The sequence below is a fragment of the Heteronotia binoei genome, chromosome 17 (genome assembly GCF_032191835.1).
Source record: "Heteronotia binoei isolate CCM8104 ecotype False Entrance Well chromosome 17, APGP_CSIRO_Hbin_v1, whole genome shotgun sequence".
NCBI lineage: Eukaryota > Metazoa > Chordata > Lepidosauria > Squamata > Gekkonidae > Heteronotia > Heteronotia binoei.
The window spans coordinates 53,167,696-53,182,456 of record NC_083239.1 but is presented as its reverse complement, the minus strand read 5'-3'; the positions used below and the strand labels follow the sequence as shown (position 1 = coordinate 53,182,456).

At 52.8% G+C, this 14,761-nt stretch overlaps 1 protein-coding gene across 1 annotated transcript in view; it reads left to right on the top strand.

The window, feature by feature from the left end:
* The first annotated feature begins 224 nt into the window (after window positions 1–224).
* The window catches only part of LOC132586434 (transmembrane protein 87A-like), a 33,447-nt gene continuing 18,910 nt past the window's right edge, over window positions 225–14,761 (top strand). Inside the window, exons 1-6 of the mRNA XM_060258518.1 lie at window positions 225–308; window positions 3,592–3,656; window positions 5,844–6,027; window positions 10,314–10,413; window positions 13,014–13,107; window positions 13,713–13,769. Coding sequence (XP_060114501.1) covers window positions 230–308; window positions 3,592–3,656; window positions 5,844–6,027; window positions 10,314–10,413; window positions 13,014–13,107; window positions 13,713–13,769 — 579 coding nt within the window. The 5' untranslated portion in view covers window positions 225–229. The remainder of the gene's footprint in view (window positions 309–3,591; window positions 3,657–5,843; window positions 6,028–10,313; window positions 10,414–13,013; window positions 13,108–13,712; window positions 13,770–14,761) is intronic.

The following is a 14,761-nucleotide window of genomic DNA, read 5'->3' as shown; positions in this document are numbered from 1 at the left end:
CCGGGGATTGAACCTGGGACCTTCTGTTTCCCAAGCAGATGCTCTACCCCTGAGCCACAGCCCCATTCATGGCTCTCCAGGGTCTCAAGCTGAGGTTTTTCACACCTACTTGCCTGGACCCTTTTTAGTTGGAGATGCTGGGGCTTGAACCTGGGACCTTCTGCTTGCCAATCAGATGCTCCACCGCCGAGCCACAATCCCTGGGTTTTTTTGCACCTAGGTGCCAGCGATGACGACGACGTGGGATGACGGGCCGTATGTCTTCATTCTCAGGATCGAAGGGAGCTCCCCGAATTGGAACCTCAAATGTAAGTTGTGTTGACAGCCCCCTCCGGCCTCCCCCCCAGAGCTGCCAAACGACGCTTGGCTCTGATACGAAGGCGCTGTGCACATTCGAGAAGTAATTTCTTTGACAAAACCATCTGGTGCAGAATACAGTTTTGGCATTTGCAACTGCAGCGTTGCTGTTATCCTTCCTGTATAAAGTCAGATGGCTTTCCTATCCTCGTCCCTCCTTACAAGCAGAGAGGGTGTCTTCCTCGGGCCCGTTGGCTGAACCAGTGGCAGAGGTGGGATTCGAACTTTGGGCTTCTCAAATCATAGCTCTGCCTTGCGGCTGTGCGGCCACACTGCCACCATACCAAGCATTTGCCAAATGCCCCTCAGTGCACCGAGCGGAAGTTGCTGTGCCCCTCTCTTCGGCAATGCCGCTGTTGTCTCAGTGGGCCGTCAACAGATGGAGTGAGTGGCTCAGTAGGATTCAAGTCCGGCTGGACTACCCGTTGCATCGTCCCCGGTTTTGAGTCACTCTTCTAAGCAGCATTGGGGGGAGGGAAGGCCAGCAGTCCGTAAACTTTGGGTGCTTGGACCAGGTTTGTCTTCTGTTCCCAGCGGCTCCCCAAGGAACGGCAGGGGCAGATGCGAAAATTCCTGGCACCAGCCCCTGGACTCTCCCCCTGCCTCCACGTCACGACATTTGGAGAACCGTCGTTTCCCTCCTTTGCAGAATATTTCAGCTGCAAATCAAACAGGGAACAGGAGGGCAGAACGAGAGCATGGACTATGGCCGTTAAATTTTGGTCGCGCCTGCTTTTTGGAGCAGATGACGGTAGTCTCATTGCTCACTGGTTAACGGAGTCTCGGTCCTCGGCGTGGCTGTGCCACATAGAGGACAAAAGCAATCCGATTGGAACTAATATTGGAGCTCTGTTTCTATACACAGAAAAAAATCTGCTTTCTTATTGATCAAGCAAATATCGGTTGATATTGAATTGCAGGTTCTCAGAAGCCTTGCTAAAGGCGGATGTTCACCCTTGAGTGTGGGGTTTTTGCCTCCTGCGTATAGGGCTGAATATCTCACCTGCCTAACAGCCCCTTGGCAACGCAGAGCCTGTTCGCTAGCTAGGTTCATTGTGCCGCCATCTGCCATGCTTCTTGGAAGATTCCATAAAACCCCCTATGCAAATAGATGGTGCCCTTTTGCATGTCCAGAGATAGAAACTTTAGGACGTGTGTTCCTAAACTGTACTTTTTACTCTGACCTGTGCTCTGTACTCATTGACCCTTCTTTGAGTGAGCAAACAGCAAAGCCCGACAAATATAAAATTGTCTTCCTGTTGTCAACTTGGAACCAATCGGTAGTTGACGCTGTTGCAGGTTTTTTATATCTAGTATCTAAAAAAAGGTAAAGGTAGTCCCCTGTGCAAGCACCAGTCATTTCCGACTCTGTTTTCACAGCAGACTTTTTAACGGGGTGGTTTGCCACTTACTTCCCCAGTCTTCTACGCTTCCCCCCCAGCAAGCTGGGGACTCATTTGACCCACCTCGGAAGGATGGAAGGCTGAGTCAACCTCGAGCCGGCTACCTGAAAACCCAGCTTCCACCGGGGATCGAACTCAGGTCGTGAGCAGAGCTTAGGACTGCCGTACTGCAGCTTTAACGCTCTGCCCCTCGGGGCTGCTAGGAGGTGCTTAATGTATTTGCAGATTGCCATTTGATGGATGAATTGGTTCTCGGCCGTGTTCGATGTCGTGCCGACAAAGGTTGTTGAACTGAATTGAATTGGTTTGATTTGCAGCTGAAATTTCCCTCTTGTAAAGGAGAACAATGACAGTTCTGCAGCCCTTCTCTCAGCGAGACTTGGGAACCTTGGGCGATCGAGTTGGTTTGTCTTCCTTAACATGGGATCCGGGCTTTGCTCCAGGGTTCTCCTTTTCGAGGAGATCAGTAGCTTAGAGCTCTGGTCTTGCTCTACCCGGGAGCTGGTGAGTAACACAACAAGAGAACCACGGTGGTAGGTAGCAAGAAAATAAAGCACAGAGTTTCCGTGATGACCAGCCTCAGACACTAAAGAAGCAATAACCGTATTATCGAAAGCTTGGTGTATTCTGTGTAACGTAAAGCACAGACACAGCTCAGTTTGGTGTAGTGGTTAAGTGTGCAGACTCTTATCTGGGAGAAGAACCGGGTTTGATTCCCCAGTCCTCCACTTGCACCTGCTGGAATGGCCTTGGGTCAGCCAAAGCTCTGGCAGAGGTCGTCCTTGAAAGGGCAGCTGCTGTGAGAGCCCTCTCCAGCCCCACCCACCTCACAGGGTGTCTGTTGTGGGGGAGAAAGGGAAAGGAGATCGTAGGCCGCTCTTGAGACTCTGTCCATGAAAGGGCAGCTGCCGTGAGAGCCCTCTCAGCCCCACCCTCCTCACAGGGTGTCTGTTGTGGGGGAGGAAGGGAAAAGAGATTGTAGGCTGCTCTGAGACTCTGTCCTTGAAAGGGCAGCTGCTGTGAGAGCCCTCTCCAGCCCCACCCACCTCACAGGGTGTCTGTTGTGGGGGGGGAGGAAGGTAAAGAAGATTGTGAGCCGCTCTGAGACTCTTTGGAGTGGAGGGCGGGATATAAATCCAATATCATCTTCTTCTTCTCAATAATTTAGGAAACAGAACAGCCATCAGAAATCGAGTCCAGTTTTTTAAGCAGTCCAATGCTGTTTCCTGGATGAAAGGTCTGATGTCGCCTTGGAGAAGAACGATGAGTGATGTCCAAGTAGATTCAGATTTTAAGGCAACCAGCAGTCCAGTTATTGCGACGAGGACGTACTATTGCCGTTTCACAATTGCTTCTTCAAGCCGCCTTCTTCTCCAGGGCGACCTCAGACCTTTCATCAAGGGAACATCACTGGACTGCTTCAAAAATTGGACTCGATTTCTGAAGGCTACTTTGGGATGTTACGTTCCCTAAATTATTGAGCTGTGTCTGTGCTTTCTGTTACACAGAATACACCGAGCTTTTGATAATATTGTTATTGTTTCTTTAGTGTCTGAGGCTGGTCATCACGGAAGCCTTGCGCTTTATTTTCTTGCTACCTACCCGGGAGCTGAGCAAGCTTTCCTAGGAAACGCTTGCCTTTTGAAGGCAGCGGGGCTTGTTTGCGAGTTCTCAGCTCAGAAGATCGAGCTTCTGCGGAAAGGGTGGGAAGCAGCCAGAATCTGCAGGATCCGCAAGAGTTTCCGCCCCCTCCTGGGGTGGGTTCAGCTGCTGAGGGGCTGTCCCTTGGAAGTGATTCACGCGTGCGCCTTCTTCCTGTTGTGACCCACAGTTGACGTGGAGATGAAGCACCCGGAGCACCTCTACATTTCCGCCTCGGAGTGGCCCCTCATGGTGGTGAGTGGCAGAGGTCTGACTTGCGGGAGAGGCGGGATCTGTGCGGTGCAGCGAGAGTGACCCCTGGAGGGTTTGGGGAAAGGCACGATTGCACATTGCTCCGGATCGAGCTCAGCTATCCATGCTTGGACCTCCCGTCCCATGTCCCGCCAAGATTTTTTATCTCCTCCCTGTTCTCCCGACGCGGTGCCGCATCCCCCAACTTTTTGGAGGGTGAGCGCACAAAAATGTCTCCTGCGTGGTAGTACACGTCCTGTGGATGCACACGGCATAGCAATCCAGATGTCAACGTGCGATCCAGATTCGACCCAAGACACATGAACACATGAATTTGACTTCTTGATGGGCCCTGGGTCCATCAAAGACAGTCTTGTCTACTCAGACTGCCAGCAGCTCTCCAGGGTCTCAAGCTGAGGTCTTTCCCATCACCTCCTGCCTGGTCCTTTGAACTGAAAATGACAGGGATTGAACCTGGGACCTTCTGCATGCCAAGCAGAGGCTCTACAACTGAACCGCAGCCTGACTTCATGGCTTTCCAGAGTCTCAGGCTGAGGTCTTTCCCATCCCCTCCTGCCTGGTCCTTTGAACTGGAGATGCTGGAGATTGAACCTGGGACCTTCTGCATGCCAAGCAGATGCTCTTCCACTGAGCCACAGCCTGACTTCATGGCTCTCCAGGGTCTCAGGCTAAGGTCTTTCCCATCCCCTCCTGCCTGGTCCTTTTAACTGGAGATGCCGGGGACTGAACTGGGGACCTTCTACATGCCAAGCAGAGGCTCTGCCACTGAGCCACAGCCCCACTTCATGTCTCTCCGGGGTCTCAGGCTAAGGTCTTTCCCATCCCCTCCTGCTTGGTCCTTTTAACTGGAGATGCCGGGGACTGAACTGGGGACCTTCTACATGCCAAGCAGAGGCTCTGCCACTGAGCCACAGCCCCACTTCATGGCTCTCCAGGGTCTCAGGCTGAGGTCTTTCCCATCCCCTCCTGCCTGGTCCTTTTAACTGGAGATGCCGGGGACTGAACTGGGGACCTTCTACATGCCAAGCAGAGGCTCTGCCACTGAGCCACAGCCCCACTTCATGGCTCTCCAGGGTCTCAGGCTGAGGTCTTTCCCATCCCCTCCTGCCTGGTCCTTTTAACTGTATACTAAATTGGGAGGTGTTGCAGATACAGTAGAATACAGGATTGAACCAGGGACCTTCTCCATGCCAAGCAGAGGCTCCACCTGTGAGCCGCAGCCACTCTGCAGATTTGACACCAGGCAGTAGAGTCTCTCGGTCCTTTGGGTCTAGGATCTGGAAGTGGCTTTCCTCCAGAGCAGCTTCTAGTTGTAGTGGGAACGGAGAGGCAAATGTTCCAAGAACAGCGATGTTGCACTTCACATCTGCTTGGTTTCTAGATCTCGCCTAGTCAAATTCTGTTGTCTTGTGTCCTGCTCTGTAGATTGTACAGATTTGATCTTTGTAATTTGTGTCATAGTGAGAAAGGCAGTCGCTAAATAACGTAAATGGAGCCAGTTTTGTGTCGTGGTTAAGTGTGCGGGCTCTTATCTGGGAGAACCAGGTTTGATTCCCCACTCCTGCACTTGCAGCTGCTGGAATGGCCTTGGGTCAGCCATAGCTCTGACAGAGGTTGTCCTTGAAAGGGCAGCTGCTGTGAGAGCTCTCTCAGCCCCCCCCCCACCTCACAGGGTGTCTGTTGTGGGGGGAGAAGCCGCTCTGAGTCTCTGATTCAGAGAGAAGGGCGGGGTATAAATCTGCAGTCTTCTTCTTCTGTTTGGCGTCGTGGTTAAGTGTGCAGGCTCTTATCTGGGTGAGCTGGGTTTGATTCCCCACTCCTCCGTTTGCAGCTGCTGGAATGTCCTTGAGTCAGCCATTGCTCTTGCAGAGTTGTCCTTGAAAGGGCAGCTTTTGGGAGAGCTCTCTCAGCCCCACCCACCTCACAGGGTGTCTGTTGTGGGGGGGAGAAGATATAGGAGATTGTAAGCCACTCTGAGTCTCTGATTCAGAGAGAAGGGCGGGGTATAAATCTGCAGTCTTCTTCTAAATAAATAAAAAGTTGGGGGAGAGATTGAAAGGCTTTCTTGCTGGTGCTGAAGTTAGTTGGCTCTGTCCGCTTCTGGGATGGCGTCCCTCCTGACCGCCTGGCCTCAGCCGCCTCCTTCCTTTCCGTCCCCGACCCTCGCAGTTCTACATGGTGATGTGCATCGTCTACGTGCTTTACGGCGTCCTCTGGTTGGTCCTGCTGGCCTGTTACTGGCGCGACATCTTGCGCATCCAGTTCTGGATCGGCGGCGTGATCTTCTTGGGCATGCTGGAGAAAGCCGTCTTCTATGCAGAGTTCCAGAGCATCCAGTACCACGGAGTGTCGGGTGAGTCGACCTCACGATCCATGCGCTGGCGGTGCCAGCAGCGCGCCCTCTGAGCCGCGGAGTCTTGTGAGCAAAAATTCGACTTTGAGCTGCTGGCATTAAAGTTACGAGCGGGTGATTTGGCTACTGCATTAATTAGTCCGTTCTGGGGGCCATTATTTTCCTGAGCCGAGACAAAAATAGGTGAGCGGGAGGCTAAAAAACCTGTGACCTAGCTCCCCCTAGCTCAGCTTAGAGGGAACGCTGCATGCCAGCGATCCCAGTAAGTCGTCGTCAAGGCAGCTGGATCTGCAGAATTGGTTTTGGGGTGCTTTAACGTTATCACACATCCTGCGACGTTGGAGGTGGCTCGTGAAGCCAAAAAACATTCTGAAAACCGAAGCATCCATTGATGGCCACACGACCGGTTAGCCCAGGGGTCTTTTGGCACCCACCCGAGTGTTTATAGAATGTGGGCCGGGCCGGTTGGGGCTTTTGCCTAGGAAGGCTTCTGATTGGTCATTGGAGATTTGCTTGACTGGGCAGATCTTTTTCAACGTCGCCTTGGCAGCAGCTATCATCACAGTGCAAAGGTCTTCACTGCGTAACTGAAGGGAGCCATTTTGCGGCTCGCTCCACCTCCTGTGGCAGCCATTTTGTGGCTGCACCCACCACACACTGGGATAGAGAAAGTAGAGAAAGAAGTACTTTTAGAGAAGGCAGAGAAAGAAGTACTTTTGGGATAGGGAAGGTAGAGAAAGAAGTGCTTTTCTCCCTTTCTCGCAATACAAGAGCTCGTGGGCATTCAATGAAATTGCTGAGCAGTCGGGTTAGAACAGATAAAAGGAAGTTCTTCTTTACCCAAACGGTGATTAACACGTGGAATTCACTGCCACAGGAGGTGGCGACGGCTGCAAGCATGGATAGCTTCAAGAGGGGACTGGATAAGCATCTGAAGAAGAGGTCCATCAGTGGCTATTAGCCACAGCATATTGTTGGAACTCTCTGTCTGGGGCAGTGATGCTCTGTCTTCTTGGTGCTTAGGGGGGGCACAGTGGGAGGGCTTCTAGTAGTCCTGGCCCCACTGATGGACCTCCTGATGGGCCTGGGTTTTTGGCCACTGGGTGACACAGAGTGTTGGACTGGATGGGCCATTGGCCTGATCCAACATGGCTTCTCTTATGGTCTTATGTGACACAGAATGTTGGACTGGATGGGCCACAGGCCTGATCCAACATGGCTTCTCTTATGTTCTTCTGTGACACAGAGTGTTGGACTGGATGGGCCATTGGCCTGATCCAACATGGCTTCTCTTATGTTCTTATGTGACGCAGAGTGTTGGACTGGATGGGCCATTGGCCTGATCCAACATGGCTTCTCTTGTGTTCTTATGTGACGCAGAGTGTTGGACTGGATGGGCCATTGGCCTGATCCAACATGGCTTCTCTTATGTTCTTATGTGACACAGAGTGTTGGACTGGATGGGCCATTGGCCTGATCCAACATGGCTTCTCTTATGGTCTTACACTGTTGGAATGCCAAAGATGCCCACAGGCTCAAATAAGTTGGGAGGCCCCCTGGCTTATTATTATTATTATTTGTTTATTTCTATTCCACCCCTTCTCCCTTCTGGGGGGCTCAGAGCGGAGTGCAACAATTTGAGATAAAATCACAATAAAATCAGCTTCAACATTCGGTAAAGTGCAACAGGTTTGTTCAGCAAGATGATGTGAAGCAAGATAGTATAGCACAAAAGGAATGTCACAATACAGCACCACAATACAGTAGTGCAGCGGGCCATGGGGGGAGGTAGATGCTTAGATAGATGCTTAGAAGAAGAGATTCGATTTATAGCCCGCCCTTCTCTCAGAGCGGCTCGCAATCTCCTTTCCCTTCCTCCCCCACAACAGACACCCTGTGAGGCAGGTGGGGCTGAGAGAGGTCTCCCAGAAACTGACCTTTCGAGGACAGAGTCACAGAGCAGCCCACAATCTCCTTTCCCTTCTTCCCCCACAACAGACACCCTGCGAGGCAGGTGGGGCTGAGAGAACTCTGACAGAAACTGTTCTTGAGAGATCAGCTCTCCGATGGCTGTGACTGACCCACGGTCACCCAGCCGGCTGCATGTGGAGGAGGAGGGGGGGAAATCAAACCCGGTTCTCCTAGATTAACGTCTGTGCACTTAATCACTACACCCAACTTAGCTGTTAAGAACATAAGAGAAGCCATGTTAGATCAGGCCAATGGCCCATCCAGTCCAACACTCTGTGTCACACAGTGGCAAAAAAAATTATATATACACACACACAAACTGTGGCTAATAGCCACTGATGGACCTCTGCTCCATATTTTTATCTAAACCCCTCTTGAAGGTGGCTATGCTTGTGGCCGCCACCACCTCCTGTGGCAGTGAGTTCCACATGTTAATCACCCTCTGGGTGAAGAAGTACTTCCTTTTATCCGTTTTAACCCGACTGCTCAGCAATTTCATCGAATGCCCACGAGTTCTTGTATTGTGAGAAAGGGAGAAAAGTACTTCTTTGTTGTTGTTAGACCCAGCATCCTGCTTCTGATCTGTGGCCGGATAGAGGCCTCCAGGAATATGAGAAGGCAGGCACAAAGGCAAAAGTGGTCCCCATCACTCATCTGATGTTCAGGGTATACTGCTTCAGAAGCTGGAAGCTCCATATATGTCATGACTAATAGCTACTGAAGGACTTGGCCTTTGTGAATTTGCTTTATTCTCTTTTTCGAAGCCCTCCACGCCAGTGGTCCATCATCCCATCTTATGGCTGTAAAAAATAGCAGCAAGGTGATAAAACAGTATGAGAGCCAGTTTGGTGTAGTGGTTAAGTGTGCGGGCTCTTATCTGGGAGAACCGGGTTTGAGTCCCCACTCCTCCACTTGCAGCTGCTGGAATGGCCTTGGGTCAGCCGTAGCTCTCGCAGAGGTTGTCCTTGAAAGGGCAGCTTCTGTGAGAGCTCTCTCAGACCCACCCACCTCACAGGGTATCTGTTGGAGGGGAGGAAGATAAAGGAGATGGTGAGCCACTCTGAGACTCTGATTCAGGGTGGAGGGCGGAATATAAACCCAATGTCATCATCTTCTTATTCTTCCTTGAAAAGGCAGCTTCTGGGAGAACTCTCTCAGCCCCAACCACCTCACAGGGTGTCTGTTGTGGGGGAGGAAGATCAAAGAGATTGTGAGCTGCTCTGAGACCCTGTCCTTGAAAGGGAAGCTTCTGGGAGTGCTCTCTCAGCCCCACCCACCTCACAGGGTGTCTTGTGGGGGAGGAAGATAAAGGAGATTGTGAGCTGCTCTGAGTCCCTGTCCTTGAAAGGGCAGCTTCTGGGAGAGGTCTCTCAGCCCCACCCTCCTCACAGGGTGTCTGTTTTGGGGGAGGAAGATAAAGGAGATGGTGAGCCGCTCTGAGACTCTGATTCAGGGTGGAGGGCGGAATATAAACCCAATGTCATCATCTTCTTATTCTTCCTTGAAAAGGCAGCTTCTGGGAGAGCTCTCTCAGCCCCACCCACCTCACAGGGTGTCTGTTGTGGGGGAGGAAGATCCAAGGAGATTGTGAGCTGCTCTGAGACCCTGTCCTTGAAAGGGCAGCTTCTGGGAGAGGTCTCTCAGCCCCACCCTCCTCACAGGGTGTCTGTTTTGGGGGAGGAAGATAAAGGAGATTGTGAGCCGCTCTGAGACCCTGTCTTTGAAAGGGCAGCTTCTGGGAGAGGTCTCTCAGCCCCACCCTCCTCACAGGGTGTCTTGTGGGGGAGGAAGATAAAGGAGATTGTGAGCTGCTCTGAGTCCCTGTCCTTGAAAGGGCAGCTTCTGGGAGAGCTCTCTCAGCCCCACCCTCCTCAAAGGGTGTCTGTTTTGGGGGAGGAAGATAAAGGAGATTGTGAGCCGCTCTGAGACCCTGTCTTTGAAAGGGCAGCTTCTGTCAGAGCTCTCTCAGTCCCACCCACCTCACAGGGTGTCCGTTGTGGGGGAGGAAGATAAAGGAGATGGTGAGCTGCTCTGAGACTGATTGAGAGAGAAGGGTGGGGTATAAATCTATGGTGGTCTTCTATTCTGCATGGACTGGCCTTAATCCATGCAGGCCTTTCAGAGGCTAAGGGCCAGACAGCTCACTAGAATTCGTAGTGGCTGATCGTGCCTGTTCCTCCCTCCCTCCATTCAGCAATGGTCAGCAGCCCACTGCCCCAGCCAGAGTTTCCTGGCATCGGCCATCTTGGCTCTGGTTTCGCTCAAAACACCAAAACCTTCTCTTCCTCTTCTTTCGTTTTAAAAAAATCCCCCAGTCCAAGGGGCGGTGATATTTGCGGAGATCCTCTGCGCTGTGAAGCGGATGTTGGCCCGAGTCCTCGTCATCATCGCCAGCCTGGGATACGGCATCGTCAAGTGAGTGCCCCACAAGTGTGGGGATGGGGGGGACAGGAGTTCGGGCATGGGGGAGCATCAGGGGAGTGGGTCCATTGGAGGGAGGCCGTTAAGATTTTTGCTCTTAAAAGCCAGTTTGGTGTAGTGGTGAAGTGCGCGGACTCTTATCTGGGAGAACCGGGTTTGATTCCCCACTCCCCCACTTGCAGCTGCTGGAATGGCCTTTGGTCAGCCGTAACTCTTGCAGAGTTGTCCTTGAAAGGGCAGTTTCTGTCAGAGCTCTTTCAGCCCCACCCACCTCACAGAGTGTCTGTTGTGGGGAGAGGAAAGGAAGGAGATTGAGAGCCAGCTTGGTGTAGCGGTTAAGCGTGCAGACTCTTATCTGGGAGAACCGGGTTTGATTCCCTGCTCCTCCACTCGCACCTGCTGGAATGGCCTTTGGCCCAGCCAGAGCTCTCGCAGAGCTGTCCTTGAAAGGGCAGCTGCTGTGAGAGCTCTCTCAGCCCCACCGACCTCACAGGGTGTTTGTGGTGGAGGAGGAAGATAAAGGAGATTGTGAGCCGCTTTGAGACTCTGAAATTCAGAGTGGAGGGCGGGATATAAATCCAACATCACCATCATCTCCTCCTCCTCTACCTCCCCCACTTTGCCTGAGCAAAGCAAAGTCTTGTATGCTCTTTCGTTGTCTTGGCCAGACTTACCCAAGGCAGGACTCGCACCTGTATCTTCCGTCCTGGGCTCTTGGATCTGGGAGGACCCACTGCTCCACCATCTGAGGCCCTTTGAGGCCTGGCCAGCACCTCCCTGCTCTTGACTGTATTTTATTATTTATTGTTTGTTTATAGAATCCTAGAGTTGGAAGGGACCTCCAGGGTCATCTAGTCCAACCCCCTGCGCAATGCAGGAAATTCACAAACACCTCCCCCCCAGTGGTGGAATTCTAGCAGGACCTCCTTTGCTAGGCCACACCCCCCTGATGTAGCCAATCCTCCTGGAGCTTACACAAAAGAGCCTTGTAAGCTCCAGGAGGATTGGCTACATCAGGGGTATGTGGCCTAATATGCAAAGGAGCTCCTGCTAGAATTCCGCCCCTGCCTCCCCCTAAATTCCCAGGATCTGCACTGCTGTCGGATGGCCATCCAGCCTCCCCTTTTCTCCTAACATAGACCCAAAGCAATTCACGCCCTTCTTTCTGCCGTTTTGCCATCCCAACCTCCTCGCGAGGTAGGCTAGGTTGAGAATTTGTGCCTGGCCCGAGGTCACCGTGCCGGCTTGCATGGCACGAGCTGGGGTTTGAGCCCAGGTCTCCCACATCTGAGTCTGACACTTTAACCACCACAGAGACAGTGTGGTGTAGCGGATGGAGGGGTGGATCAGGACCCTGGACGACCCAAGTTCGAATCCCTCCACTCCGCCCTGCAAGCTTGCTGGGCGAACCTTGGGCCCATCTCGAACTTTTAGCCTGGTCAACCTCGCAGGGGGAGAATGAGGTTGTTAGCCACTTTGAATCGCAGCTGGGGGAGAAAAACAAGATCTAAACGATCGAGTGCAGAACCATAAGAGGGAGGGCAGGGAGGGAGGAGCCGACGCCGAGGTCTTGTGGCCCTTTCTTACAAGCCACAGGTAATGCTGATCGCTGCTCTAGGGGTCAGGAACCAGACTCTCTCTAAGCCGTGCAGCCTTGTGAGCAAAAATTCCATTTCGTGAACTGTTGGCATTGAAGTTGTGAGCAGCTTCATAAGTTTGTTTGCTCTGGGGCCCTTTTTCCTGAGTTGAGACAAAAGCGTGTGAGCCCGAGGCTAAAAAAAACCTGTGAGCTAGCTCACACTAACTCAGCTTAGTGCAAGGGGGCTAAAACATGTGGTCCGGGGGCCGAATCAGGCCCCTGGAGGGTTCCTATCAGGCCCCCGAGCAACTGGCTGTCGTCTGCTTCCTTCCCTCTCTCTCTCGCTTCCTTCTGCATCACAGCTTGCTTTGCAAGGCTTGCTCAATCGCACAGCAGAGCTACAGAGCAAAGGCTCTATTTTCTCCATTTGCTGAGGCTTCTCCCTTGGGGAGAAAGGGGGGAGGGAAGGCTTGCTTTGCCAGGCTCTCTCAATCACACAGCAGACCTATTGAGCCAAGCCTCTCTTCCTTCTATTGGCAGAGGCTCCTCCCCCTCCTGGTCCCCTGGGGAAGAAAGGAAAGAGCCAGAGCTTCTTTTGCCCAGTTCCCTGGATCCCATGGGAGAGATGCCACGAAAGCACCTTTAAGACCAGAAGTGCTAATGTATTAAGCATGCTTTAAGTTAAAACAAAAAACCTTAATCGAGTTTACCTGTGCCCTTTATAAAGTTTATATCTCTGCTACCTAATCTTAAATAGGTCCATACATGGTCTCATTTATGTCAGATCCGGCCCTCATAATAAATGAGTTCGACACCTGTGTTATAGAGGTTCTGGAGGATTTTTTGCCCTCTTCTGGGCACGGAGCAGAGGTCCCTGGAGGTGTGGGGGGAGGTAACTGTGCATTTCCTGCATTGTGCCCAGGACGTTGGACTAGATGACCCTTGGGGAACCCTGTCCAGCTCTGTGTCTCTCTGCTGCTAAATGTATTCTCTTCCTCCCCCCCCCCCACCCCAGACCGCGGCTGGGTGCTCTCTTGAACCGCGTGGTTGGTGTCGGCCTGATGTACCTGCTCTTCTCCGTCATCGAGGGTGTCCTGCGGGTGAAATCGGTAAGATGGAAGGCGTTGGGGAGTGGGGGGTTTGCTTTGGGCCGCTGGGCTGGGGGGACGCAGCGACCTCAGTCTCTGATTGTCCCCACCCCAGGAGCAGACTAACCTGACCGCACTAATCTGCGAAATCTTCTTGGCCTTTGTGGATTCCTGTATCGTCTGGTGGATATCCTTTATGCGGGACTCAAAGCGGTGGGGGGGGGCTGCATTTCCCCGCTTCTGGCCCCACTTGGGCCTTATTATTTGAGGAGGGGGGGCGTGTGGGAGCCATTCGGAACAAGCCAGCAGAGGCTGTTGAACCGTGGAGATCTCGGCTAACTTCTCTGTCCGCACAGAGCTTGGGCCTGTATCGCATTGCTGGCCTTAGAGACTCGGGGGGGGGGGGGGGAGGGAGGGGACGCACCTTCTATTTGCATGGTCCCCTGGCTGTGGATTTCTGCTCGCCCCAGGCGAGTAACTGTTTGCAAGCCTGTATTTTCACCTTGCTGGGAGCCCCCCCCCCCCCCCCCCGCTTGCCGCATGCGTGGTTTGTGCCTTCCCCTGCTCCCTTTCTATCCCCCTTATCACTTTTTTTTCTCCTTTCTCTCTCTCTCCTTTTCTCCCAGGCGCAAGACGACTTGGTGCTCCTGTCTGCCATCCCCCTGGCTATGCTTGACTCCGCCCTCTGCTGGTGGATATCCTTCTCACCTGGCTGGCCACGGCAGGCCCGCCTCTCACCTTTTGCCTGCATGACCCTCCCTGCCTCCTCCTTCCCTCCCCAAATTGTTCCTTTCGATCCATTCCTCTGTGGATTTAGAGTCCTTTCTGGCCGCCTCAGGTTTAGAAGTGGAAGGCTAAAAAGTGTTGGATGTCAGGAAATGGGGCGTTCTGGGACTTGGGCTGTGATTGGATGCCAGAAGGAGGGGCGTTCTGAGGCTTGGGCTGCGATTGGATGCCAGGAAGAGGGGTGTTCTGGGACTTGGGCTGTGATTGGATGCCAGAAAGAAGAAGAAGAATTGCAGATTTATACCCCGCCCTTCTCCCTGAATCAGAGACTCAGAGCGGCTTACAATCTCCTATGTCTTCTTCCCCCACAACAGACACCCTGTGAGGTGGCTGGGGCTGTGAGAGCTCTGACAGAAGCTGCCCTTTCAAGGACAACTCCTACAAGAGCTATGGCTGACCCAAGACCGTTCCAGCAGGTGCAAGTGGAGGAGTGGGGAATCAAACCTGGTTCTGCCAGATAAGAGTCAGCACACTTAACCACTACACCAAACTGGCTCTCAAACTGGATGCCTGGAAGAGGGGCATTCTGGGACTTGGGCTGTGATTGGATGCCAGGAAGAGGGCATTCTGGGACTTGGGCTGCGATTAGATGCCAGGAAGAGGGGCATTCTGGGACTTGGGCTGTGATTGGATGCCAGGAAGAGGGGCATTCTGGGACTTGGGATGTGATTGGATGCCAGGAAGAGGGGCATTCTGGGACTTGGACTGTGATTGGATGCCAGGAAGAGGGGCATTCTGGGACTTGGGCTGTGATTGGATGCCAGGAAGAGGGGCATTCTGGGACTTGGGCTGCGATCTTAGGCTTAGTGTAGTTCCTGTGAGTGCAGGCCTCAGTCCCAAAAGACCAGGGTGGGAGGTTGGGAGGACGGACCCCTGGCTCTCGTCCTAA